This window comes from Arachis duranensis, chromosome 8, assembly GCF_000817695.3.
Source record: "Arachis duranensis cultivar V14167 chromosome 8, aradu.V14167.gnm2.J7QH, whole genome shotgun sequence".
Classification (NCBI taxonomy): Eukaryota; Viridiplantae; Streptophyta; class Magnoliopsida; order Fabales; family Fabaceae; genus Arachis; species Arachis duranensis.
The window spans coordinates 27,907,107-27,934,670 of NC_029779.3; the positions used below are offsets into that span (position 1 = coordinate 27,907,107).

Genomic DNA, 27,564 nt, shown 5'->3' on the forward strand with positions numbered 1-27,564 from the left:
AAATATTAGTTAAACATTTCCTTTTTTTTATAGTTTTGTGTTCTCCATTTGGAGTTAAAAAAAATAATATATTAACGAATTAAAAAATTAGGATGTTATACATTGAAGTATTTTTTCATTAAACTTAACACCAATAAAAACCACTCTCGTTGAAAGAGTATCATTATATGCACTTTTTTTTCTTCTCCCCCGCGCTTCTTCAAATACACGCATAAGTCATATTCTTTTTCTTTCAAATTTACGCATACCTCCTTCTCCTCCTCCTTCGCGCTCGTAGATTTTTCTTCTGCTCCTCCTCCTCCTCTTTCTTCTCTTCTTCTTCTCCTCTTTTGTTATCATCATCACCAACAACACAACATTTTGCTAATAGATTATTTTTTCAATCCAATTGAATGGAATGCAAGTGCTAAATTGAATGGACGCATATGTTCTGAATTGAATTGAATTGATAATCTCTAAATTGTAGGTATAGGTGTTTTAAATTTGATTTTATATAATGGATAATGTTTCGTTCATTTAGTATTATATAATTGTTTCACCTTAATAACGTGTTCGGTTTATTATGCAAAAAACTGTTTTAAATTTGATTTTATATAATGGATAATGTTCTTTTCATTTAGTACTATACAATCGTTTCACCTTAATAACGTGTTTGGTTCATTATGCAGAAAGCTGTTTTGAATTTGATTTGATATAATGAATAATATTTCATTCATTTAGTACTATACAATTGTTTTACCTTAATAACATGTTCGGTTCATTATGAATTGAATTGAATGGCGCACATGTTCTGAATTGAATTGAATTGATAATTTCTAAATTGTAGACGCAAGTATTTTGAATTTGATTTTATATAACGATTAATGTTCCGTTCATTTAGTATTAATTTCACCTTATTAACGTGTTCGGTTCATTATGCAGAAAACTATTCTAAATTTGATTTTATATAATGGAAAATATTCCGTTCATTTAGTACTAATGGATAATATTATGTTCATTTAGTACTATACAATTGTTTCACCTTAATAACATGTTGAGTTCATTATGAATTGAATTGAATAGACGCATGTGTTCTGAATTGAATTGATAATCTCTAAGAGGAGGAGAAGAAAGAGAAAGAGAAGAAGAAGGAAAGAAGAAAAGCTTGTGTGCAAATTTGGAAGAAAAAGAATTTGCGTGAATTTGGAAGAAGAAGAAAAAGCGCCGTGATTTAAAAAGTTGTTACAACAACTTGGATAAGGATTTTGCTTGGATATAAAGCTTTATTCTTAAAAAATTTTGTATAGTTATTTAGTTAAATTTATATTTTTAAATGAAATTTTAAATAATAAATTTAAAAATTAATTAGTTTTATTAATATGATAATAAATATCTATATAAAATCCTACTGCATGAAAATAAATTCAATCTATAATTAAAAATAACAAAACGAAAGAAAGAAGCAGTCACCAAAAAAAAAAACGAAAGAAAGAAGGGTGAATTATTTTTGGGCTCAGTAATAACAAGATGGATCCAATCCAAAAATCTAAAGCCCATAAGTAGCACTATAGCAGGTTATGTGAATATTTTTGGACATTTCTAGTGTTAAGCCCAAAACCTATCCGAACCCATAACCCAACCCGCCCAAACCCAAACCCATCTGATCGTCATATACCAAACAAAAAATAACCCTAAAATCGTGTGAGTTGTTAGAATCAGATATAGAGAAGAAGCAAGGCCGAAAAAGAAAACAGAAGATTCATAGAAGGAGAGGAAGATCGGAGAGATGGAAAATCCATACTCGGTGAACAGCCCAAGGAGGACGCTGAGCTTCTCGAAGCAGCGCAGAGCAACCGTTTCCTTCTTTGATGACAAAGCCTGCGCCGGCGAGCATGGCCCTAAGCCTTCTGAAGTCTATGGCTTCGTCGGTTCCATCACCACCGTTGCCGCCGCAGGTTCCTCCAACCTTCTTCCCTTTTTGCCAATTTTGATTATTCAACTCTCTTTTTGTTATTTATGGTTGTTTTGTGAATAGTTATCTTCCTTGTGTGGGCTTATGTTCCTGAATCATGGCTACATTCTGTTGGCATTTATTACTATCCTAGCAGGTTAGACAACTAGTCATTTTCATTACAAGAATTCTCAAGTCTTAATTTGAATTCTTGCATATTTATATTGAAATGTGTATTTGTATTCGCTAAGATAAAATGAGTACACACAACATTTACCAAAGCAAAAATGGCATTGGCTCTTGCTTTCTTAGATATTTGGGTAGAGAAATCAGCTCAAATATTTGTATTCACATTCTAAATTTATCTTGTATGACATGATGATGAAATTGCTCATCAACTTATGCTATTTAGGTATTGGGCTCTGGCAGTACCAACTTACATGATGGTGACCATTGCACTGATGCTGGTATTCTACATTGGTCTTAACTTCATTTCAACACCTTCCCCTGCATCTATATACACAGTTTATGGTGAGTTTGATGCTGACTTATTTATGGTTGATTTTCCATAGGCATGTGATATTTATAGGTTACCTCCTAAGCTTCTTCAAAAGTGAAGGAACATTTTTAACAGTTTTCCTGCAATACATTTTTATTTTCAGCTAAAGCTTTAAATAATAAATTTGTTCAGATGAATGCAGTAGGGATCCTTTGAGTCCTGATTCTTCTATGGAAGGAGATGAGAAACCCATTGAACCTATATCAGATATCGGTTTGGACAAAATCAATGATATCATGTTCAATGCCACAACCTAACAACAAAACCTGTCAACAATCCAGTGCTGGCAATTCGATGTTATAGCTGTTAGTTTTGAAGATGATTGAGCTGATCTTGCAAAACAATGACTGGAATCAAGTTTAATATAGAGTTTATTCTTCTTTTTTTTTTGTCTTATGCTTGCATTTTCTAAAGTTTTGATGTAAGCCTCGCTAACCGTCATCTGTGAGCGAATTGTAAGATGACCAAATTTTTTGTTGGGTGTTAATAGTATATATACAGATTAAATTGAATTTCCATGAACTACAGAACTTATTTCATTCTCATAAAATTCATGCACTCCCATCACCTGATGAGTAATTCAGCAAACCATGAGAAAATTCAATCATTGTTAAACTTTATATAAAAGCAGTGAAGTTCCTAACTACAAAATGAAAAATGGCAAGCACCCAAGTGACACAACCTATGAAGAAGTATCGACAATGTAATGATCTCAGTTTATAAAAAGCAGCATTACAATCTAAGACCTATCCTTATAGGCTTAGAACAACACGAACTAGAAAATAGTAACAAAGTTTTGGGATAACTAATTGATAATTTTCAAATTACGTAAGATGACCAAATTATTATGTACGGTTCAATGTGAAGCGAATCAAGGTACTGTAATTTTTTGGCATTCTGATTAATTCTCCAACTTACAAAAATGACATGTTGCATTTGTCACTATACAGAACTTCACAGATTTAATAATTTAAATAAAATTATTTTACGCTGTTATTTAATTAGATATTATTAATATCAAATAAAAAAAGAAAAAGAAAAAATAGATTGATTAATTTTTAAATAGTTACATGAATATAATAATTTAAGAATTTTTTTTGAATAAATTAAAAAATATTATTTTCAAAAAAAATATTTTAACTTTAAATAGAAGGATATGTTTTTTTTATAATTTTAAACAAGTTTACTCCACTACACAGTGAACTTTACTTTAAATTTTTCTTACTCAAATTCTTAAATTTCACAAGGGAATAACAACTATTATTATCGGTCTCTATAGTGCATAAAAGTACACAAAGAATACATAAGAATAAATTGTTTTTTTTACATAATTATTTTTTTAATTTATAATAGAAAAGAATCATTGTTAAACATGATTTTCACCGAACTCATTCTTAAATAAAATACATTCCGAAAATTAAAGTTAATTTAATTTTATTTGGGAAATAATAAATTTTTTAATTTATAATAAAAAAACCAAAAATTTAATTATACACTTTCATTGAAATTAAACTCATTTTTTAGTAAAAACACAAAAAGGTGTGTTATAGTGAAATGAATCAAATGATTATTTCTGTACCAGTGAATTATTATTTTTTTTAAATAAATTGATAAAATAGTCTTAAAAATTCGACAATTTTCCCAATAATTTATCAGCCAAAAAAAATGCTAAATGATTGATTAGCATGAAATCTAATCTAACTGTGAATTTGTAATTGAACATATATTGTAATTTGGAATCTGTGTTAGAGAGGGAATTTAGCGAGTGAAAACTTTTGAGTCTACGAAAAAGAAACAAAGCTCCTCAAGAACAAAGTTACAAAGAGAGGCACAAGAAACAGAGAGAGAAATATTGTAATTTGATATCGAAATCAAACAAGTTGGAAAGATGATAGGTTTGAAGCGATTGCTACCAAGATGTTCAACTCTCAGTCGCACTCTCACTCTCAATCTCAGAGATTCCGTCGTGGATTCCATTTCAGAGAAGAATCTCCATTACCCAATTCTTCTCCCTCGCCTCACCCCTAAACGATTCCTTGATATCCACCAGGTCATCCTTCATTCTATTTTTTCCTTTCTATCCTCATTGCAGCACCCTAAAAATGTGGCAAAAATCGTTTTTTCCTCCCTGGATTGAATTGCTTTATGTATTTGTGTGTAAAATTTTCCCCTTTTTGGCAGATGAGAAGTAAGGCAGCGCTTGAAAAGGAACGTGCTCGAATGTGAGTTCAATTTTTTATTTTTTGTGGGTGACATTTCACGGAGCGGATTTTAGTGTGATGAATTGTTAGTGATGATGCTGATGGGTTTTTTCTTGTGCAGTTTAGATGAAATGAGTAGGGGATATGTAGCTGATATGAATGAGTTCAAGCAACATGGTGGTAAGGTATTGCAATGATATTTATATATATATGATGTATGATGATAAGCTTGTTGCAATGTAATAATTTACAAAGAACTCTTTGATTTGCGCACTCCTTTGTTTTGATAGCATGTAGTGAGGTTCCACGCATCTGAAGTACAAACTCCTATCCCCCCCCATAGGTAAAGTTAGAATTTTCATTGCTTAGTTTGGGTTTGCAAATTCTTGTGTTCTGAAATCCAACTAAGGTTGCTTAGAAAGGGCACATGGGGCTCGCACTTGGCAGAGTCCAGTGAGGGTATATGTAGTTGGTGTTACCCTCCTTACTATTGTGCCAAAGCTAAATTCCTAAGTTGACATTGTCAGCTAACGTAAATCCTCGAAAGTGCATGTTGCTGAGTTTTTTCCATGTTGGTCCCTTGAACTTTGAAGTTCTAGCCAAAGTTTGAGATAGGTTAGAGATGAAGCATGTTTAGTGTCTATTAGATAAGAATAGGACAGATTCATCCATGGTTTGGGGTTTGTACAGATTGCTGTCGCTAATAAAGTGTTGATACCAGCAATGGTAGCTTTGAAGTTTCCTGATTTGGAAGTCAGCTTCTCAGATGGGAAAACAATGAAGCTTCCAATCCGTATTTCAGACAATGCAGATGCTGCTCACAAATCATCTGTCCCCAAGGCATCTTTGGTTTGTCTTTCATTCCGAGCAAGCTCCCAGGTAATGAATCATGGTAATAGCAATGATATGACTTCTATTATGGGGGGGCGTTTCCTTTTTTTTTTTTTTCCTGGGTTTGGTTTTGGCCTGATATTGCTGCAATTAAATTCCTTTATTCTTTTCAGGAAATGATCAATTCATGGAGTGCGCCCTTTGCAGAAGCATTTAGTAAATCAGAAGATGTTCATTTATATCAGGTAATTAACAGTTTGATTCAGGTTGTTTGCCATTGATCCTAACATATTAGGTATTTAGAAGGACACAGTTTAATATCCTCCTCCAAATGAACCTTTTTGTGGGGGTGGAAGTGGGGTGGGGTTTGGGGGGAGGAAGGGGAGTCCTAAGCCAGTGTTAGATTGGGCTTAGTTGGAATATAACATCATCTCATTACTCCCTTTGTTGGAAATCTTAATGGTTGCTCTTAGTATGGGATTTTTGAATGATCAAATACAATTTACAATTGAGGAATTGACAATTTTCTATCAGGTATCATTTATAGATTCGTGGCTATTATGCCGGAGTCCTATAAAGCGTTTCCTTCTCTGGACAATGAAAAAACCAAATCAGGAAAGCAATGATGCACTTCAGAAGCACATGGTCTTTAAATTTGGTGATCACTATTATTTCAGAAAAGAACTGCATATACTGAATCTTCTCACAGGGTACAGAGACTGAAACTTCTTTTCCGCATGTTCAATTCATGATTAGCCAATGAAATCACCACTTATGAATATTAATGTTATTGACATTTCAATTTTTGCCACCCAAAAAATAAAATAAAAATTACAGGTATATCTTTCTACTTGATAATTTTGGTAGAGTAAGGTGGCAAGGATTTGGATCAGCCACAAAGGATGAGTTGTCTTATCTTGTTTCTTGCACATCATCACTTCTTGAAGAGAAGTGAGGTATTAATATAAAGGCTATCCTCTTGCTGTTTCATTGCTTAGGCACTGCTGCAATAATGTCATAGTTTTTTTTTTTTTTTCATTGGTCTGAGATTAATCTTATATTATGTATTTGCAGTGTCCTTATGATATGATTAGCATGGCAATTTACATAGACTAGCTTTTCAGACATTTATGCAGCCATCACTGTTTTATGGGGGTAAACAAGAACACTGTAACCCAAGGAAGAAGCTGCATGAGAAATAACTTTTTCAATTTTGTTTTCTCTTTTGCTACATCTTAGAGTCTCAAATGTATCAGCATATTCAATAATAATACAGTTTTCCTTTGTATTGAACCAGTTTTGATCAGGTCATATATATCTATTGTGAGGCATAAATCTTTGGCTTTGTACTCTTATTAAGAGCAGCTTTTATCAAATTATACAACTTTAATTCAAAGAAGACACAATCATATTGTATAACTGTATCTGCGATTGAATAAGTAAAGTAATTCTGTCAATAAATTTACAATGTTGCAAAAAATAATACAAAAAATTTTAATGAACTGATTCTACATGTCTGATAGTATCCGACAGAATCACCTATAGCTAATTTGGACAAACCAACCTATAACAATGCATAAATGAAGCACAAAAAGCAACATTCAAAATAATAAATGTGGGTGTGGTTTTTGCCGATTGCCACAAATAAATATGTACCGGCAAGAGAATTTACATAGGAAAAAATACATCTTAATTCTATGCTCCCACAATATTTATATACGCTATAAGATCACTATGTAGCAAATCAGTGTTAAAGCTAAGAACCCTATGTTTATCAGCTTGTTAAGTCCTTCATGTGAAGAAGTGCTGCCACTTAGTTCTCCAGCATTCACATATTCACTTCTTCCAGTGCCAGTATTTGCAGACACATTAACTGACGAACCACCTATGTAAAAAAAAAATTAAGATTGAATATGCATTACAATAAGAAACAAGCTAACTTTATCATGGCATCCTATAATTCTCATTCTTTCCAGAAATTAATTAAAAGAAAAGTTTCAGGTAGTTAGCAATAAGGGTTTCATTTTAACTATAACCGCTAACAGATACATTATGCTTAGGCCTTGAGCTATGGCTACAAGACATTGTTGGCTTTAAGAACAATAAAATTTCTTGGTTGGAATGGAAAACGAACAACTTAGGAGCTTCAAGAAAAAATAATAAAAATAAAACATGAAATAAAATAAATTACAGTTATAGGGAGCCCATCCAAGGCGTTGACCAGCAAGATCATAAACAACGATTTTGTCTTTCAATACAAGGTCTGCAAAGAAAGGGAACCCAATGTTAAGCAATATTTTTTAAATTTGACATTTCGACAGGTTGATATTGCTGAACTCCAAAAGATACTGTAACTGAAACCCTAACCTTATACCAAAGAAAACACAAATATAATACATACCTCCTAGAATTGTAACATCTTGACCAGAGATTTTCTGAAAGCCAATACACCATACTGCTGCACCACCCTATAATATTCAAAGGTGTGAGTGAGATAACTATGAGTAGATAATAGAGAAAAAGAAGGACTATGAGTCAATGTCCTAAAATATTCTCTATATGCATATTTTAGTTGTAAAATGACATGTGATGAGAAGTAGAATGCCAAGTTTTCTCAAAATGCAGAAGGGAAGCAAAGGAAAGAAAAGAAACAAATTAATAGACCAGTCATGTAACTGATTCCTGCTTGAAATGGATGTATTTGAAAGTCAATTGAGACCTCAGGAAATCAAAAACTTAGAAATTTAAGGTTGAATACTCACACTAGAACTCTGCTGTATAAGATAGTCTTGTGGTTTTAAATCCATGGATGCACCTCCCGCAAAGTTCAGACTCACTTGAGGAAAAATATCAGACACACTAAACATAATATAAACAGAAAGAGTTAGAGAGAAAGAGCGCGGAGCTTATTTGTTTTCGAGTATTGAATATGCAACAGACATATAAGAAGAGAAAGAATATCTTTAAAATCCTAACCTGCCAGTGACTAAGTAACACTGGTTTCCCTTGGAATTAACACTGCTTACGGATTGTGGAATTGAAGACGTAATCTACATTAACAAAAATAGCATTTTTGCAATCAATGTTTATAAACCTCTAAGCAAGCAAATAAATGACAATATCTTCTATTGATCAATTAAAAGCTCTGTAATCTCCTTAACAAAACTCACCGCATTGACAAAGGGATCATAAGCTTCCTCAGCAAGATATGCCAAAGTTGTTCCAGAATCAACAATGGTACCTTTGTTGCTTGATGTTGCAAAAACTGATGAATCAATTTGTAACTTCTGGCCGTTGACAGAGATACTCTGCAGATTCAAATTGTAATGTGGCCTGAAATGTTTACAAAGGAAGCAATTAGTCCAAATGCTTTTCCCAAGGGACATTTTATCATGCCACTTTATTACAAATACCTTTCATCAATAACATGTTTAAATTATTCAATTTCATTCAAACTTTTGTATAGAATTTTGAAGACGCAATAATGGGTGCATATCATATTGTGTAGTTCATGGTAGAACACTAAATTGATGGGACAATTCATCTCCAACTTTTGGCATCCATTCCATGCTTGAAAGTATATATCTTTGCTTAGATGAACAATCAGAAGCCAAAACCAAAATATCAAAATAAATACTTGTTATCTCTTCAGTACAAGTTTTATTAAATTATCTTATTATCCCCCTAAGAAACAAAGCTTCATTGACTCACTAAATTTAATAAAGAATTTCACACCAGAAAATGTGTTTTTTACTTCACAACCTCTTATAAATAAAAATGTAGCATTTGTTTTTCTGTATAAAAGAACTTACTGTGATGCTACAAGTGAAGTATAAACAATGTTTGGCTCCACAATCTCACCAAGAACCAATATGCCGCCACCACTGCTATCTCCTTTCAGACAGTGAGAGAACACATTTGGAGCTACTCCTTGCGAGGAAAGTTGGGAGATAACAGACAAACCTTGTTGTCCGAATCCAAATATGCCAGCGACAGCTCTATCAGACTTTGTCAAGTCCCCGCTCTGCTCTGTGCTACATCTGCACCATAGAGACAACACAAGCAAAGTGGTTTCAAGGATTAAACCAATAAAGCATAGATAACACTAAATAGGGATGTCATACTGTTATTCAATTAATATTTCAAGTATTCAATCATCCCAGGGTTATGATATCTCACCCAAAAACAACAGATGCCGTGGAATTTGAAGATACAGATCCCTCAAAAATAGTGTTGAAATGCATCAAATCCGAAACATAGTAGCCCGATGTACCACTACCATCTCCATACTGGAAACTATAGGAGCACTGGTTACCCTGACTGGAACAGGTTGCATCTGATGATTGAACTCCAGTGTTGCACCTCTGATCCGAGCAAGAGATCATCGAAGACGTCGATGAACGCGATGCATCGAAGAAATTGAGTGGAATCTGCATCAAAACCCAGCAATCACACCACAATTTTAACAATTCCAGCACTATGCAAACATTTTAACATGATATTGAATTCAAAAATAGAGAACAATGAATTAATTACCTGAAGGCCACTTGTTTGGGGACAACCATTGCAAGAGGTGCAGCTAACCCAGAGAACATCACTGCCAGTGTCAATCTGCACATAGAAATCAACTGGAGGAGAACCCAACTGCACTTTTGTATAGTACAACCTGAAATTCAATGCCATTAATTTCAAAATTAGAAAAAACACGTAAAGTTTGATTCTTTGTTTGAACTACAGAATGAGAATTGCAGGAACCATAAAGAAGGGTATTAATTTATCAAAAAGGGGAAAGAACAGGGAACAAATTCCATTCTCCAAATCCCACAAAGCGTTTCAAAATTCAAACTGAATTGCAAAAAGAAATAAAAAGAGAAAAAAGTACCCGACTTGGAAGGGATCGAAGGTGCCTTGAACTTGGAAATCAATGACCCCATTATTAGTGGACTGAAGCATTCTTCTGTGCCTCAGCATGTCACGTGCTCTCAGCTGACTCAGCTCCACTCCATGATTCGTCGGAAACGCCCTCTCCAAGCTCAGCGTCGCCGGAGATCCACCAACCGCCGCCGTCGCCGCCCCTAACAAGAACACCACCACCCACGCCACAAAACCAGCCGCCATTCCTGTCGGTCCTTAGCTTGCTTTTGTTAGTTACTATATATAGCTATATACGTATGTGTATACGTGTACGTATCTATCTATATGTATAGCTATACATACATTCACAGCTATGTATATATAAGAATTTGAATGTAGAGACTAATGGGAGGGAGAGAAGAGCAGAAAAGGGTAAACGCTATGGATTAGGATCTTCTTGTTGGTGGTGTCGTCTTTTATCATCATCATATCATATCATATCATAATAATTCCAGAGAGAGAGAGAGGAAAGTTCCAAAGAGACAAGAAACAGCAGAAAAGGACAGAAGAAGAGAGGAGATGGAGGAGGAAGAAGAAGAAACAGAGAAATGAGTTTTGAGTTTTCAATTGTCAACAACGGATTACGTTAACACTTACCTTCCTCTGCTTCCCTCTCTTCTCTTTCATCACTTTTGTACTTTCGTTTCTCAATTATTACTTAATTTATATTAAATAAATTCTTTCATTAAAAACGTTAAAATTAACTAAATATTTTTTTAAAATACATGTGATCAAAGATCTAGTTAGATTTTTAATTATGAATAGTTTCAATTTTTTAAAAAATATTCAATTAACTCTAATATTTTTAGTTTTCTACACTAAAAATATCTAATTATAAAACTAAAAATAGTGTAAAAATTTAATTAAAAAATTAATTAAAAATTTGATAAAATAATTAAATCTAATTTAAATTTACTTTTTAATAAAAATTATAACACACATTAAATTAAAATATGTATAATTATACTATATAAATACAAAAAACCAATTATTACTTATTTGTATAAAAATATTTTTTTATTATTTTAATAATAAATTATTTTGTTAAAACTTAAAACATATATAAAAACTATTAAATACGGAATTTAATGACTAATTTTTAATACTTATAAATATTTTTTAATTTGTATTATTGTATCTATAAAAATAATTAATTACTTAAATATATAAATCTTATTTAATATGTAAAAAGTAGTTTTAAAGTTGAATTTTAAAAATAAAAAAATACAATAGATTCTATTTATTTTTATAATTTTTCAATTGAATCGGATTAACTTATTGATAATAATAAGATTTAAACGTGAATGAAATAAATTATTTGAATTAGCCATAATAATATGGCACAACTAGAATGTTACGTTTACTTTGATTATAATTTTTTCTTTTATTTATGTCCAAAAATAACAATATCGAGTACAAATAACTAAAATTGTTAGTAATTGTTAACGTAATTGTTAATTTGCACTCTTTTTTTTTATTTGATTATTTTTAGGTGAAAACTCAGTTGATTTTGTATGAAGTTGGTATTTGAAAATTGTTAGATAAAAATTTAATCAAATTAATTAAATTATCTAACAATTTTTAGATAGCAACTTCACATGAAATTGACTACACCTGAATTTTTACACTATTTTTAACATGGATTTAAATTTTCTAAAGTTTAAATTTTACTTTAGAGAATAAAATATGATTTTCACTATTTATTTCATAGATAAAACTAAAAATAAATATAAAAAAATTATTTAAAAATAAAAAATCACACTTTATTTTCTAAAATAAAATTAAAATTTTATGATCCAAATCCTTTTATCATTGGGTTCGTTCGCATTTGGCGAACTACATGTTACGTAATCATGTGCGTTCTTCCCACGCGTTTTTCTCTCTCCTCTTTATTTTTATTTATTAATATCAATCAATAAAGAAAGATGAAAACAAAGATTGGTTGTCTTTATTCTTGTGGACTTTTCATTCTTTTGGTCAACAAACATTTAGTTATATGAATATTAACGTCAGGTTAAAAAAAAAAATTAAAAAATCCTCCCTGAATGCAAATCATGCATATGAATGTATATACGCTTTTTATTTTTGATACGGAGAAAAGAATGTAGTAATATAACATTATAGAAAAAAGAGATATTTTTTATATATGTAGTGTTAGCAGAAAACAGATCCTCTGATTTGAGTTTAAAAAAGAATAAAAAAATTAAAAATCTTAATCGGACAGTCCGATTTATAATTTCAAAAATAAAAAAATTAATGTTAAAATCGGATTGTTCGAGTTTCATTTTAACAAATTAAAAAAATAAAAATACAAATCGAACCCTCCGATTTGGTATTTATTTTCTTCTGCAAAAAAAATTGGTAAAAATTTAAGTATAATTATTTTTATGTGTTTAACTAATAATTTTACATAAAAATAATTATGCAGTGAGGGTTTTTTTTAAAGCCAGGGATCTAATTTTTTATTAAAGAAATGAAATTATAATTATAATCCATGTAAAATATAATTGATATGTATGTTGACACTGTGATATATATGTATCTCTTTACACTTTTCTTTCTTTTTCTATTAAAAGCTTTTGTATTGAATAATATATATAATTCTATTTAATATTTATTAAGACGTGGAATTATATGTCACATTATTACTATCTGAGGGAGATCACATTAAACATGAATCGTTATTCCTTAACCATCACAATCTCTACCAAATTCAAGACTATGGATATTTATTCTGTTAAAGATATGAGGTAAAGACAAATTAACATAATTAATAAAATGAAAAATTATATAAGTATTTTTGTTAGTCTAAAATGAACCTAAATAATTTTGTGTAAATTAGTCATCAGATATGTCACTCTTCAATCATTCATAAAAATAACAAATAAAAAATATACGAATTGTTTGAGCTATTTTACACACACTCTTAATCTTCTATTACAATTTCTGTATACTACTTACACAAGAATAACTGTATGCTTGTTTTTACATTAATTATTATTATAAAAATTTATGTGAATACAAAAAAATTAGTCATTAATTCAGTTGTAATATATTTAGGTGTAAATATATTTATTGTTTAATTTATTTTAATATAAATAGAGAAGCTTATATTATGGTAGAAATTAAAATAAGCAAAAGCAGTACTTTGAGCTTTTTGCTTTGCTCCTCATCATGTCAATAGCTTTATCCAATTCCAATGCACAATTATTTCAAATTTCACCTTTAAAAAACTGTACTCCACCTAGAAGACCACCATATTTTGGCTTTTGCTTTCATTTTCAGACACATAATTAAAAACAGGAAGGAAAAAAGAAAAGAAAAGAAAAAAAAAAACAGGATATAACAAAATTGAATAATATCCATAAAGCCAATTTCTCTATTTACATAATTCCACTTGGCTAATAGACTTAGTTACCTTTTTTTTTCTCTTTTGCTTCATTATTGGCATAATGTTGAATGTGCTGAACTACCACATTTAATTTGTGGTTAGTAGGGATTCAATTGTCATTATTACTTTTTTTTTTTTTTGCAGAATAAGCTTTTTCTCTTTTTACTTTTTTTAAATGAAGAAACCTTAATTACCTAAGTCAGAGACAGAGAATTCATATCACAATTTGCACAAAGTACGGTTCCTACTTCATTTCCCATTGCATGCCTTTCATGTGATATTGCAATACAAATTTTCAATAGTAATATTAATCTTATATTTAAATGAATGTTTAATTGAAGCTTTAATGGTGAAAACTTAGGTGTAGTATTAAATAAAAATTTAATCAAATCAGTCAAATCATCTAATGACTTTTAATTATTAACTTCACTTAAAATCGATTGCACCTGATCAGTTTTCACCAACTTTAATACAATATTCAGAAAAATCCTGTAGACTTTAATGTTATTTCAACTTTTAAATTAAAAATAATATTTTATAGTAATTAAATAGTTTTAGCATATTATATTAATTATATATATAAGTTTTCTTCACAGTATCATCCAATTATCATAATAAATTATAACAAAAATAAAAATAAATATATTTCATAAAAATTTAGCTGACATATTTTTTTAAAGATATATATATTAAGAGTATAATATATTTTTATGTATTAATATGTTGAAAATGTTAAAAAAATTTTAAAAAAATTGTCACATATTTGTTTATATATAGTATTCTTCAAATATATGTTTGAGACTATTATTAACATCTAAAATAAAAACTAAGAGAGAAACTTCAGGTATTTTAAAGATACTAATATTTCAATAGTCTTAGCCATTAATTTTAATTATAAAAATATATATAATATATATTAATTAAAATAAATAATTAAAATTATTGAAACATCAGTAATTTTTTATAGTTGATTTGCTGTTTTTTAGAAATAATGTTGTTTAATTTTAGAATTATCAAACGGGTTAATCCAGTCTATTTAGATTCGATCTGTCCGAACTTATGCGCTAAATAAATTATTTGTTTAAATCTATTTTATTTATAGACTATAATTTTTCAGTTTAAATTGTTTATGATCAACAAGATGCATTAAATAGATTGATCTGATTACTCTTTTATTTTAGTTTTTAAAAATATGCTGACAAAAAATATTATTTTAAGTTTAAATTAATTGAACTCTTTAATTTAAAAATTAAATAAATTTAATTTTAAAGACAAAATTAATCCCATAAATTTAACCCATTTTAATGATCTACTCAATTTTTCGAACACTGAATTTGTAGGTTTGTACGAATATATCAATGGTTGTCTTAGGTTCAATCGGTCTGTTACTGTCTCCGGAAGAATGCTGTTGTTGTATTATCTGTCTTGGCATGAAACGCTATTAATATTAATTAATATTGTATTACTATTTGATTAATAGAAAAAAATATTCAACTTTCAAAAGGTTGATATTTTCTAGAAGATCAGATAGATGCATCATAGACCGGCATCAACTATTTTATTGTGTGTCAAAAGTCAAAACCATTGACGAAATAAATAAATTAAGTTTGATAAACTAATTAAAACTACCCTAAACATTTGACTTAGTGCAATTCATATCAAATTAAATCTACTTGTCAGAAACATAAAATTATTGATTTACGAAGATAGTGTGACAAAAAAAATGTAAAATTTGCACACACAAGTTATAAACAGAGAAAAAAAATAGTGAATTTGTTGTCAAACTGAGGCAACATCCCTTATGATTTTATTTTAAACTCATAAGAATGTGAATCATCAGTCAAGTTATGTCGATGGTTCCAATTATTTTTTATTCAATAAATTAAGCAAGATCAGAGACCTTATAGTAATATAATGAATTGAATTGATGAGTGAGTTGGCAGCTTATTGAGTAAATAAAAATACATATATGGCATAAACATATAAATTATAATAATTTCGACTACAATATTAACAATATTTTTGTCAATTTTTATTTATAATTATATTTAATAAAAATATTTTTATAAATATATCTAATAAAAATGTTTTTTTACGATTATATTGAATAAAAATATCTTTATAGATATATTTTTTAAATATATTTTTTTATACATATATTTAAAATATATAATTAATTATTATTATCATACAATAAATTAATATATTAATATTCCATACTTTTCTAAATTATAATAATTAAGTTGTGTTCCAGAAAATACCCAAGTCATCCCTCATACCAAGCTGATGTGTGGTTCGAATTCCATCCACACATTTGCATTCAATTCCTAATAATCGATTGACAAATAATGAATAAATTATCAATCTGACAAAGAATTATGTTAATCAAATATATTATGCATAGTTTGTCTAATGATTTTGCCAATTCAAAGTAGCTATTCTATCACAATAAACTAATAAAGTAATAAACACAGCATTTTAAGATCAAAATAAACAGAAAATAGAGTTTCATTAAGTAGTAATTTTAATTCATGAATTAAAATTTGTTTACTTTGCATTTTTATTTTTTATTTTTAAAACTTTGTGAAAGGAAAAGAAAATAAATCAACAAAATCTTATTTTTTATTTTTTTTATAAAAATTTTAAAATAGAAAATACTAAAAATACAAATAAAAATACAAACCAATTACAACTTTAATATTTTAAGTTCAATAAATATGTTAATAATTTTATAAGTTAGTTTTATAAAATTTAAATTAAAATTTGATAAACTTTATCATCTATATATTCATACACGTCTCTATAACCATTGGAAATTAAAGTAAAGCACATTATTGATGAATCTTCAGCATTTCTTTGAACCTTTTGGGAATAGTAATTAAAGAAATAAACTCTATAGGAAGTTGGGTCTGTATAGACGGCTATATCTATATATCTATTAATATTTCTTTGTAAGACTCCAACACGTTTTTTGTTGTTGTTTTTATTCCCTATTTTCCTTGGTCCCTTCGAAAGTTTAAAGAATACAAATGTATATTCTTCGTTGCTTATACTATTAGTTTATGCTTTATATAGACATTGAAATCATCGTCAAGCTAAGGCATTACCTAATTTTTGGTCAACATGCACCATCTCAAAGGGAGCAAAACGCGCTTCATCCTATATATGTATTTATATGGATTTACTATCTTCATAATTTTCAAATATTACTGTTTTTGTGTAAATAACCTGAACGTAGTAGTAGTCTTGATTATAGGAGTTGACGTCAAATTTTAACCTTTAATATTGAGTTATAGGCTGAGATGATTCGAGTTCTTTGTCTAGAGAGATATCACGTCATGAAAAGTACGAACAAAAGAGGAATGTACTTCCAAAAGGTATTTCGATACTTAAGTTAGTATTGAAAAATCATTGTCCCGTTTGAGGATAAAATATCATATCTTTATAGGTGAGGTAAAAATGATCGATTACATTTTATTGATCATCTAAATTGAAGAGCAGTTATTAGGTTTTAATGAGTGATAATACCTGGTCGAACGTTTTTATTCTAGGATGTAGTCCGTTGAGTCTAAAACGTATAACGCCGAGTTATAACGTAAAGTGCCGAGTTATGACGTCGGATTTATAACGGCCGTATCACAGCCCCCAAGCTTAGTCTGAGAATACATTTTAATGAATCATAAGTCGGCCATTTAGTAAGATCATAACTCGGCCATTGGATTAGCCTTGGAACCCCCGATTTAAGATGCTTTATTAAAACAAGGAATAAAATCTTTTGAATTTCAGACATTATTTGAAGTTAACGTGTATTGGAAAGTGTAGTAGTATTTGTTATTGATTTTGCCTTTGAATTTTTTCAATGTAATTTTGAACCATTGATTTAATAGATGCAACAGTTAAGGTTTTTCATGGAACTGAATAGTTAATTTGAATAGTTGCTGAGATGATTTTGATAAAAATGAATTAGTTGGGAGAAAATATTGTGTTAGTTCACCTTTGTTTGGTGATTTGATTGAAGATTGAGTTTGATTACGCATGTGTAAACGATGCGACTTTGAATTGAAGAATTATCACGAATGAGCGTTAGTTCACCTTTGTTTGGTGAAATGATTGAACATTGAGTTTGTGCATGTGTAAACGATGCGGCTTTAAATTGAAGAATTATGGCGAATGAGATGTTTGGTGAATTGATTGAAGATTGAGTTTGATTGAGCATGTGTAAACGATGTGACTTTGAATTGAAGAATTATTGTAAATGAGCGTTAGTTCACCTTTTTTTGGTGAATTGATTAAACATTGAGTTTGATTGCGCATGTGTAAATGATGCGACTTTGAATTGAAGAATTATCGCGAATGAGCGTTAGTTCACCTTTGTTTGGTGAATTGATTGAACATTGAGTTTGCGCATGTGTAAACGATGCGACTTTGAATTGAAGAATTATGGCGAATGAGATGTTTGGTGAATTGATTGAAGATTGAGTTTGATTGCGCATGTGTAAACGATGCGACTTTAAATTGAAGAATTATTGCGAATGAGTGTTAGTTCACCTTTTTTTGGTGAATTGATTGAAGATTGAGTTTGATTGCGCATGTGTAAACGATGCGACTTTGAATTGAAGAATTATCGCGAATGGATAAGTGTTTGTGCTTGTATGATATGTGATTGAATTTGTTGACTGTTGATAGTCATAGTTTGGAAGAAAGTTGATATAGATCTGATGATAGTTGATATAGATTTGACAATGACTGGTAATGATCGATATAAATCTGAAAACAGAGATAATAGATATATACTTGAAAATAGAAAAATAGATATAGATTAGCAAATAGAGATAACATATATAAATTGGCAAATAGAGATGATAGATATGGATAAGAAAATAGAGATGACATATATAGATCAGAAAAACAGATATAGATCGGTAAATAGATATAATAGATATAAATTGAAAAATAGAGATAACAGATATAGATCGGCAAATAGAGATAACAGATATAGATCGGCAAATAGACATAACAGATATAAATCGGCAAATAGATATAACAGATATAGATTGGCAAATAGGGATAACAAATTCAAATCGGAAAATAGAGATGATAGATATAGATTGAAAAAATAGAGATAACATATATAGATCGGCCAATAGACATAACAGATATAAATCGGAAAAATAAAGATAACAGATATAAATCAGAAAATAGAGATGACAGATATAGATCAGAAAAATAGATATAGATCGGCAAATAGATATAACAGATATAAATTGACAAATAGAGATAACAGATATAGATCGACAAATAGATATAATAGATATAAATTGGCAAATAGAGATGATAGATATGGATCGAAAAATATATATAACAGATATAGATCGACAAATAGATATAACAGATATAGATCGACAAATAGAGGTAACAGATATAAATTGAAAAATAAAGATAACAAATATAAATCGGGAGATAGAGATAACAGATATAGATCGGCAAATAGAGGTAACAGATAAATTGAAAAGGTGTTTGCTACGGTACAATGATAAATTTATACGTACCGATACAATAAAAATAATAACAAATAACAAAACGCCATGTGGATTATATTATTTATATCAGCATTTATTGTTTTTTAAAAAAATATATATCATATCAATATTTTTACTCAAATATCCTTATAATTTAGGAAAAATAAAAAATACTTTTTTATTTAATTTTACAAAAAGACCCAAATACCCCTTTTTTATGTTAGAACAAAATTTATCTCCTAAAATTAATCAAATCTTAAAATTGAGCTCATTTATATTTATAAATTTTAAACAATTTAAAAAATAAAACAACATCTGCTATCAATTTCGTGGATACTATTCCATAAACCCTAATTTCTACACATCTGAAAAACAAAAATTCAAAAGAACTGTTCTTCATCTTTCCTGGGTTTTCTTACATCTTTCTCAAAGAACGTCTCTCTCTCTCTCTTTCTCTCTCTCTCTCTCTCAATTCGCATACTGAAACTCTCTTTTCTCTCTCACACTAGCCCACTAGAGTCTCTCTCAGTCTCACTCGAGCCTCATCTCAGTCACACTCGCCGGCGTCTCCATGTGTCGCGGCCTTCCCTGGGCTCCTCGTTGCTGGCGACAGGAGCAACTCGTCGGATTGTCGTCGCTCGTCGTCTTCTGGTTTTGGACCTCGCTGTCGCCGTGGACCGTAGTCCGTTGGTGAGTCCCTGCATCGTCGCTTCCCCTATTCTGTCTTTTCCAGATTTCCCTTCTCCTTGTATTTTGAGATGATGTTGAATTGCTAATCAATTAATTTACTTTGTTTCTGATCTAAATGTTGCTGTAAATCATGAATGATGTAGGATTTTCTGAATTTGGTGCTAATAACATGAGCTAACATTTGGGTTGATGAAAATCATCAATGAGTTAAATTTGGAGCTAAATTTTTTGTTAATGAAAATTATCAATGAGTTGAATTTGTTGCTTTAATAATAAATTTGATTCTTAGTATTGATTGATTTGATTCTTACATAGGCAGTATTGGTCAAACTCCAAATTTGTCTGGAAAAGATATAGATGTTGACTTTGAGATCACTCCATGGACTAGATTTACTTGTTCGGTTATGTTTTGCTGTATGTTTCTATTCTGTTTTATCTTTTCATGTGCAATTGTGCATGCATTAGTTAATCTTTTTGCTGACTAGTATTCTAAGATTAGCTTTTAACAAATTAAGGTAGATAGCGCTAATGAGCCCTTATTTAATTGAGTGTTTTTAGAATACTTGCCAGTAAAATTATTGTAATAATTCTCTTAAAATTGTTCATTTTATAATAATCGAATCAAAGAAGTTGTACCAACTTGATCTTGAAGAAGAAACGAATTATCTTTTGGGAAAGAGGAAGAAGAAGAAGAAGAAGCCCTTTCCCAGTGGAGCCTCCACGGCACCTGCCAAATTTTCTGATGCTTTCACAGAATCCAATTGTAATACCGTATCTAATGCGTTTGTTTGTTGTGTTTCAGGTATTTTTAGGAATTCTTTGCACAAGAGGCGCACCACTGGTGGAAAGAAGAAGGTTTGGGGTTTGGAGGAAGAAGAGAAAGTCTGCTTTCACTCTCTTTTTCAATTCTCTGTGTTTTTCTTAATTTTTTTTCCGAAGTGCCTTAGTTTCTCTTAGTTTCAAAACCAAATCCCCCCAAATTTCAACCCTTGTCTGAATTTCAACCCAAGTCCTTGGTCCATGTTCAATACCAAGATGATGGCACAGAACTTTGTAGTTGATTTGAATAAGCCCTTTGTTGATCGATGATTCTAATATTTACTTGGATCACTAATTTTACGTTATTGCTTTTGGATCATATTTACAGCTGTAGTAATTTTTGGAGACTGGTTTTGAATATTTTTTGACGTTATTGCTTGAGATCCTATGTGTGTGGACATGCAGATGGCCTTCTATTTCTGTTGTGGTCAATGAGACTAAAGGCTATAACAAACAAATTAATAAAATTGTGTCAATTGCACATATATAAGAAATCATTGAAAATTTCCAAGCGCATATGATCTATTTTGGTTGCAGAGTTGGACGATGTCAGAATCTCTTTTATATCTAGGTCGAGCTAAGTTTGTGAAGTTTTCATTAGAAGTGCGAATTTCTCTTATACAAGTCTTTTTTTCCCCTACAAAAATGCTTCCTAAATTGTGTTTCTCTATTAAAAATTTTATGCCTGTTAATGAATGAAAGTCTTACTTTTGTGTCACTGAATGACAAGACCACCATTCTCAGGCACTACAAAAAACTCCTGGATTTACATCAACCTATAGTCAGATGGCGCATAACAGATGGCTCGAGTTAATTGTACCATTAAAGTAATGTAGATAATTATGGGATATAATTCCAGCATAATCTATCATATAGTTGTTTTAATCTGCTATCTGCATATAATACACGACATGTAAAATATTAATCTCAAAAGTTTGATGGCTGTGAGTTTGACTTATTTATATTTGGGAATAATTGTTGGCTCACATGCAATTTTTCAACAATAGGAGAAAAAAGATTATGTAGTAACTTACCGACTTCTTGGTGTGCACATGGCACACATAGCTTTAACTTTGTATGTTTTTCAAAAGAGTACAAAAGCTCTATAGGCTAATTAGTTTTTTTTTATCTACATGGGATCTCAAGTTGAGGTCTTAATTTATTCACATTTACTTTTTAGTTGTTTTTATGAAGGTTCATTCATTTGTGCTAAGTGATTTCAATTAGTTTATAGGTTTTTATTACCGCAGAACTAACTCTCAGTGCTTCTATTACACAAAAACAAAAATCACAAAATAGCAGGGAAACAAATTCAAAGAGCAAATGCAGAGGTAGTAATATATATTTATGGAAAACAATAATAAAAGACATACTTATCAATCACCATTAATTTACTTTGAATGCTTTTGTTTATAACTCTTTTTTTTAAATTTAATTTTGTAATTTACATTTTTGGATTAAATTCTTCTAAAATAAATTAAAATGTAAATTGAAAAATAAAAATTCAATCACCATTAAATTAAAATAGTAAAATTCATGCATGATATAAATTATAAAGCAGGACAAAGAATATTGATAGACTAAGAATAAATTCCAGAGAAAAATAAGGAGTACTTCAAGGATGTTCCAACATGAGTGTATCCAGTAACAATATTCTAGATGGCTGATCTATCATAAGAACAAGTCAAAGAAACTGGTTCGCATATATACATTCACAACAAACTGTTTTCTCCACATTCAACTAGTTGTTCCTTGTCGCTTCCTCCATTGATGATTGTTATGAAATATTGACGAATTTGGAGTCCCCAGCAGCAGATAAGTGAGCTGCTTCTTCACTTTTGTACACCAATTTTGTTGTTCTCTTAAATCAATTAGCTTTGTACACCTTAATATTGCCCTATGCAGTTGTTAGCAGTCCCAAACTTTGTGGCTAGGAACATATAAATAGCTATCAAATGGTTAATCTTTTTCTAGTTTCTCGTCCCAATCGCCCTTTGGACTCTCCAACAAATCGCCTGAGTAAGACCCATCTGGTTGACCAATACATTCAAATTGCTGGATAGAAATTTCTCCTGGATGGTAAGAGAGAAACACTCAGAAAAGCCCTTGAAAAGATAAGAAAAAAGAAATAATTGATCAATTTATAAATTAAACCATATCTAGTTCTAAAGTCTTATGGACTTTTCAAAATCAAGTTTGCAAGATGTATGTACAAGATCAGGATCAATGTGTGCACAATGCATGTCACATTTACAAATCCTTGCATCACAAACAATGCATACGAAAGTTAAGTATTTAACAGACAAATAGAAGGCCATGGCATAAATTTTAAACCTCATAGAATGAAATCATGTGTGAAGGAGACACCATATTGATGAAGGCATAACCCACATTACACTTGTTCTGCAAGAAGAAATAGACAATCAGCCAACCTGACCAAAAGACTCCATCATCTTTGGTTAAAAAAAGAAAAATTTGGATTCATATACCTTAAAATCAATTGGCAAGTGCATTAAGTCATAAGTGCCATGGTGATTCTCATCAATTGCAGCAAAAAGCATCTTTGATGTGTACCTTAAAGCAACCACAATGAGCAATTGTTAATAACTATTTGTATCAAATTATTAAAACAACAAAAACTTGACTAGGATAGGAAGCTTCTTTAATTGTTCTCACTTGTTAGGAATGCTTTTAATCATCAAAGTCGTCCTTGTATCTTCACCACAGAGGATTTCTTCAAGATCAAGTTGGCACAACTTCTTTGAATCAATTATTATAAAATGATTTTAAGAGAATTATTACAATGATTTTACCAACAAGTATTCTAAGAGCACTCATTTAAATAAGGTCTCATTAGCGCTATCTACCTTAATTTGTTAAAAGCTAATCTCAGAATACTAGTCAGCAAAAAGATTAACTAATGCATGCACAATTGCACATGAAAAGATAAAACAGAATAGAAACATACAGCAAAACATAACCGAACAAGTAAATCTAGTCCATGGAGTGATCTCAAAGTCAACATCTATATCTTTTCCAGACAAATTTGGAGTTTGACCAATACTGCCTATGTAAGAATCAAATCAATCAATACTAAGAATCAAATTTATTATTAAAGCAACAAATTCAACTCATTGATAATTTTCATCAACAAAAAATTTAGCTCCAAATTTAACTCATTGATGATTTTCATCAACCCAAATGTTAGCTCATGTTATTAGCACCAAATTCAGAAAATCCTACATCATTCATGATTTACAGCAACATTTAGATCAGAAACAAAGTAAATTAATTGATTAGCAATTCAACATCATCTCAAAATACAAGGAGAAGGGAAATCTGGAAAAGACAGAATAGGGGAAGCGACGATGCAGGGACTCACCAACGGACTACGGTCCACGGCGACAGCGAGGTCCAAAACCAGAAGACGACGAGCGACGACAATCCGACGAGTTGCTCCTGTCGCCAGCAACGAGGAGCCCAGGGAAGGCCGCGACACATGGAGACGCCGGCGAGTGTGACTGAGATGAGGCTCGAGTGAGACTGAGAGAGACTCTAGTGGGCTAGTGTGAGAGAGAAGAGAGAGTTTCAGTATGCGAATTGAGAGAGAGAGAGAGAAAGAGAGGGAGAGACGTTCTTTGAGAAAGATGTAAGAAAATCCAGGAAAGATGAAGAACAGTTCTTTTGAATTTTTGTTTTTCAGATGTGTAGAAATTAGGGTTTATGGAATAGTATCCACGAAATTGATAGCAGATGTTGTTTTATTTTTTAAATTGTTTAAAATTTATAAATATAAATGAGCTCAATTTTAAGATTTGATTAATTTTAGGAGATAAATTTTGTTCTAACATAAAAAAAAGGGGTATTTGGGTCTTTTTGTAAAATTAAATAAAAAATTATTTTTTATTTTTGTTAAATTATAAGGATATTTTAGTAAAAATATTGATATAATATATATTTTTTTTAAAAAAAATAAATGCTGATGAAGATAATATAACCCACATGGCGTTTTATTATTTGTCTTTATTTTTATTGTATCGGTACGTATAAATTTATCATTGTACCGTAGCAAACACCAATTGAAAAATAGATATAATAGATATAAATAAGGAAATAGAGATAACAGATATAGATCGGCAAATAGAGATGACAGATATAGATTGAAAAAATAGAGATAACAGATATAGATCGGCCAATAGACATAACAGATATAAATCGGCAAATAGAGATAACTAATATAAATAAAAAAATAGAGATGATAGATATAGATCAGAAAAATATATACAGATCGGCAAATGGATATAACAGATATAGATTTGCAAATAGAGATAACAGATATAGATTGGCAGATAGAGATGATAGATATAGATCGGCCTTTTTCAGGCCTTAATGATCTATTATATGACCTTTGTTTACAAAGGTGCAAGTAAGTTTGAAGTTACTGGAAGGAAATACGGCCTATAGAAAGAAGGGTGTTTATTTCGAGACCTCGTAGTGGCGCCAATTGTTCTTGTGTGAATAACCTGGACGTAGCCTCGGCTACAGGAGTTGACGCCGAGTTTTAGCCTTTAATGCCGAGCTATAGGCTGAGATGATCCGAGCTCTTCGTCTAGAGAGATATCACGTCACGGAAAGTATGAACAAAGGAGGAGTGTACCTACAAAAGGCACTCTGATGCCTAAGTTAGTACTGAGAATTCAGTGTCCCGTCTGAGGATAAAATATCACACCTTTATAGGTGAGGTGAAGATGGTCGGTTACATTCTATTGATGATCTGAATTGAAGAGCAGTTATTAGGTTTTAATGAGTGATAATGCCTGGTCGGACATTTTTATTCTAAGATGTAGTCCGTTGAGTCTGAAACGTATAATGCCGAGTTATAACGTAAAGTACCAAGTTATTGTATATAATATCGAGTTATGACATTAGATTTGTAATGGCTGTATCAATTGTCAACCCTAAAATTTTTTTATGGATGTATATTTTTCTTTTAATTCAATTTTTATCACTCGTTAATAAAGAGAATATTATTCTATCTCCAAAATAGTAGATAATATGGACATTTGTCTTCAATATGAAAAAAAAGTGCAACATATGGGATTGAAAAGATCAGAGATAGAATGTTAACACTGATGAGAGATTTTTTTGTTTTTCGGACAGGTGATGAGAGTTAAACTGTTTAGTTATAATAAACGTTCTTCACATATTTTTGTCAAATAGAGCAAGTCATAAAGCAAGAGGAGCCCAGGTAATTATAACTAGGTTTGTTAATGGGCTCATAACACAAGATGTCATTTTTTGGTACCAATATACATGTTCAAGTCCATCCAGCCTCATGACCTCCACATTTAAATGAAAACAAAAAACTGTGTCCAAAAATATATAAAAAAAAAAGAAAAACAAAACGAAAGAAAATATATTGAGAATCGCTGGAGTAATTCAAGAGCAATTTAACCCTATAACATTGCATGGGTAAAAATAAAAAAACCTAGTTTCTTTAAAATCTATATTATTAAAAAAAAATTAAAATATCCTTATGTGCAAGATTGGTGTAAATAATAATATTTGAAAGGTTCAAGTAGCTTATTCTAGGGTGAGGCTAAAAAAGTAAAAGGTTAACTTTGTGTAAAATAATTTGACATGATAAAATTCTTCATTTTATAGAAAGATTATTATGAAAGCAAGGGTCCAACATTAGGACTTGCTTCATCTCTTCTAACTGTTTTAACTTTTATATTATAAAAGCCACCATTAAACTAGCTAGAAATCATTTCATCCTATAATAGAAGTATAGAACTACATCCAATAATTTTTGTTAAAGAAAATGTCAGGTCAATTCCTAAAAAACATATTTGTATTTCCTGGTCTTGTTAATAACAAGCATTTACCTTGACACAAATAATTAAGAACCCATTAAAAAAAATTTATAACCATAGAACACATGTATTTGTATTTATTATAATGATTCTTATTTTATTTTTAACAAATTAAGTTGTGAATTGTGATATAACACACCAATCACATTTCCTAACTTATTAATTACAAGGTTGATAGTCTAACAACCAGCAGGAGTTACCATCAAGTTACACAAATAAGTAAATAACAAATATTCAAATAATAATATAATTAGTTTATTTTAATTTTTTTTCTCTGACAAAAAATTCGTACATAATTTAATTGAATTCAATGCGAGTTAACCTTAGACCTAGAATATACTAGTCTATAGTGTTATAGTCTATGGTTGTCGCTATCACACATAACCCATTCATTTCACTTGGTTATTTTCCCGGCAACACCTCAGAAACCCTAATTTCCCAGTTTTGCACCGTTTCTCACTGAATTCAACGCTTTCCGTTCCCTCTAAAAATCAACTCTGACAATTCTCCACAAATCGAATCCTCCTTACTGAAAAGTTTCCTTTTTTCGTTTCCGGTGTAAGTTTTGCTGATATCGTCAGCTTGGGTGTGCGTGCGCTTTGTGGTTTTTTTTTTGGGTGTTTGTGGTTGAAGGTCCTTCAATGGCGGAGGACCGGAAGAATGAGGGAAGTGACTACAGTTCGGAGGAGGAAGGAACTGAGGATTACAGGCGCGGAGGGTACCATGCGGTTCGGATTGGGGATACATTCAAGAATGGATGTTATGTGGTTCAGAGCAAGCTTGGTTGGGGCCATTTTTCCACCGTGTGGCTCGCTTGGGACACTCAGAAATCGG

At 30.6% G+C, this 27,564-nt stretch overlaps 5 protein-coding genes across 5 annotated transcripts in view; 3 read left to right on the forward strand and 2 right to left on the reverse strand.

Moving 5' to 3' along the window:
- Positions 1 to 1,655: 1,655 nt before the first annotated feature.
- LOC127741177 (phosphatidylinositol N-acetylglucosaminyltransferase subunit P-like) lies at positions 1,656 to 2,985 on the forward strand. Its single transcript, XM_052253138.1, has 4 exons — positions 1,656 to 1,934; positions 2,015 to 2,087; positions 2,343 to 2,461; positions 2,622 to 2,985. Exons 1-4 carry the CDS (start codon positions 1,766 to 1,768, stop codon positions 2,744 to 2,746), a joined length of 486 nt encoding a protein of 161 aa, XP_052109098.1. The 5' UTR covers positions 1,656 to 1,765; the 3' UTR covers positions 2,747 to 2,985.
- A 1,215-nt stretch (positions 2,986 to 4,200) lies between these two features.
- LOC127741144 (uncharacterized) lies at positions 4,201 to 6,814 on the forward strand. Its single transcript, XM_052252845.1, has 8 exons — positions 4,201 to 4,539; positions 4,671 to 4,711; positions 4,812 to 4,875; positions 5,381 to 5,569; positions 5,695 to 5,766; positions 6,056 to 6,231; positions 6,359 to 6,477; positions 6,596 to 6,814. Exons 1-7 carry the CDS (start codon positions 4,378 to 4,380, stop codon positions 6,474 to 6,476), a joined length of 822 nt encoding a protein of 273 aa, XP_052108805.1. The 5' UTR covers positions 4,201 to 4,377; the 3' UTR covers position 6,477; positions 6,596 to 6,814.
- Positions 6,815 to 6,991: 177 nt separating this feature from the next.
- Positions 6,992 to 11,044, reverse strand: LOC127741143 (aspartic proteinase 36-like). The gene is made up of 10 exons (XM_052252844.1): positions 10,404 to 11,044; positions 10,058 to 10,187; positions 9,701 to 9,951; positions 9,334 to 9,561; positions 8,692 to 8,854; positions 8,498 to 8,571; positions 8,284 to 8,380; positions 7,923 to 7,989; positions 7,713 to 7,784; positions 6,992 to 7,406 (listed from the first exon to the last, which is right to left on the reverse strand). Exons 1-10 carry the CDS (start codon positions 10,637 to 10,639, stop codon positions 7,243 to 7,245), a joined length of 1,482 nt encoding a protein of 493 aa, XP_052108804.1. The 5' UTR covers positions 10,640 to 11,044; the 3' UTR covers positions 6,992 to 7,242.
- An 11,390-nt stretch (positions 11,045 to 22,434) lies between these two features.
- LOC110274353 (protein MEI2-like 2) lies at positions 22,435 to 24,355 on the reverse strand. Its single transcript, XM_052253309.1, has 4 exons — positions 24,237 to 24,355; positions 23,344 to 23,428; positions 23,189 to 23,257; positions 22,435 to 22,926 (listed from the first exon to the last, which is right to left on the reverse strand). The coding sequence occupies exons 1-4, from the start codon at positions 24,353 to 24,355 to the stop codon at positions 22,825 to 22,827; spliced, it is 375 nt and encodes a 124-aa protein (XP_052109269.1). The 3' UTR covers positions 22,435 to 22,824.
- Positions 24,356 to 27,088: 2,733 nt separating this feature from the next.
- LOC127741168 (uncharacterized) overlaps positions 27,089 to 27,564 on the forward strand; it is a 3,439-nt gene continuing 2,963 nt past the window's right edge. The window contains exon 1 of the mRNA XM_052253068.1: positions 27,089 to 27,564. This exon is cut by the window's right edge and continues 1 nt beyond it. Coding sequence (XP_052109028.1) covers positions 27,372 to 27,564 — 193 coding nt within the window. The 5' untranslated portion in view covers positions 27,089 to 27,371.

Bases quoted from the DNA above. Each gene is read 5' to 3' on its own strand.
- LOC110274353 (XM_052253309.1), bottom strand. From the start codon at position 24,355: ATGTGTCGCGGCCTTCCCTGGGCTCCTCGTTGCTGGCGACAGGAGCAA. The intron at 23,258-23,343 runs GTATATGAATCC...TTCTTCTTGCAG, and splicing joins ACTTGCCAATTGATTTTAAG to AACAAGTGTAATGTGGGTTA. The intron at 22,927-23,188 runs GTTTAAAATTTA...CTTACCATCCAG, and splicing joins ACATGATTTCATTCTATGAG to GAGAAATTTCTATCCAGCAA.
- LOC127741177 (XM_052253138.1), top strand. From the start codon at position 1,766: ATGGAAAATCCATACTCGGTGAACAGCCCAAGGAGGACGCTGAGCTTC. The intron at 2,088-2,342 runs GTTAGACAACTA...TATGCTATTTAG, and splicing joins ATTTATTACTATCCTAGCAG to GTATTGGGCTCTGGCAGTAC. The intron at 2,462-2,621 runs GTGAGTTTGATG...AAATTTGTTCAG, and splicing joins ATCTATATACACAGTTTATG to ATGAATGCAGTAGGGATCCT.
- LOC127741143 (XM_052252844.1), bottom strand. From the start codon at position 10,639: ATGGCGGCTGGTTTTGTGGCGTGGGTGGTGGTGTTCTTGTTAGGGGCG. The intron at 10,188-10,403 runs GTACTTTTTTCT...ATTGAATTTCAG, and splicing joins TTCGATCCCTTCCAAGTCGG to GTTGTACTATACAAAAGTGC. The intron at 9,562-9,700 runs GTGAGATATCAT...TCTATGGTGCAG, and splicing joins ACGGCATCTGTTGTTTTTGG to ATGTAGCACAGAGCAGAGCG.
- LOC127741144 (XM_052252845.1), top strand. From the start codon at position 4,378: ATGATAGGTTTGAAGCGATTGCTACCAAGATGTTCAACTCTCAGTCGC. The intron at 4,876-5,380 runs GTATTGCAATGA...GGGTTTGTACAG, and splicing joins TCAAGCAACATGGTGGTAAG to ATTGCTGTCGCTAATAAAGT. The intron at 5,570-5,694 runs GTAATGAATCAT...TATTCTTTTCAG, and splicing joins CATTCCGAGCAAGCTCCCAG to GAAATGATCAATTCATGGAG.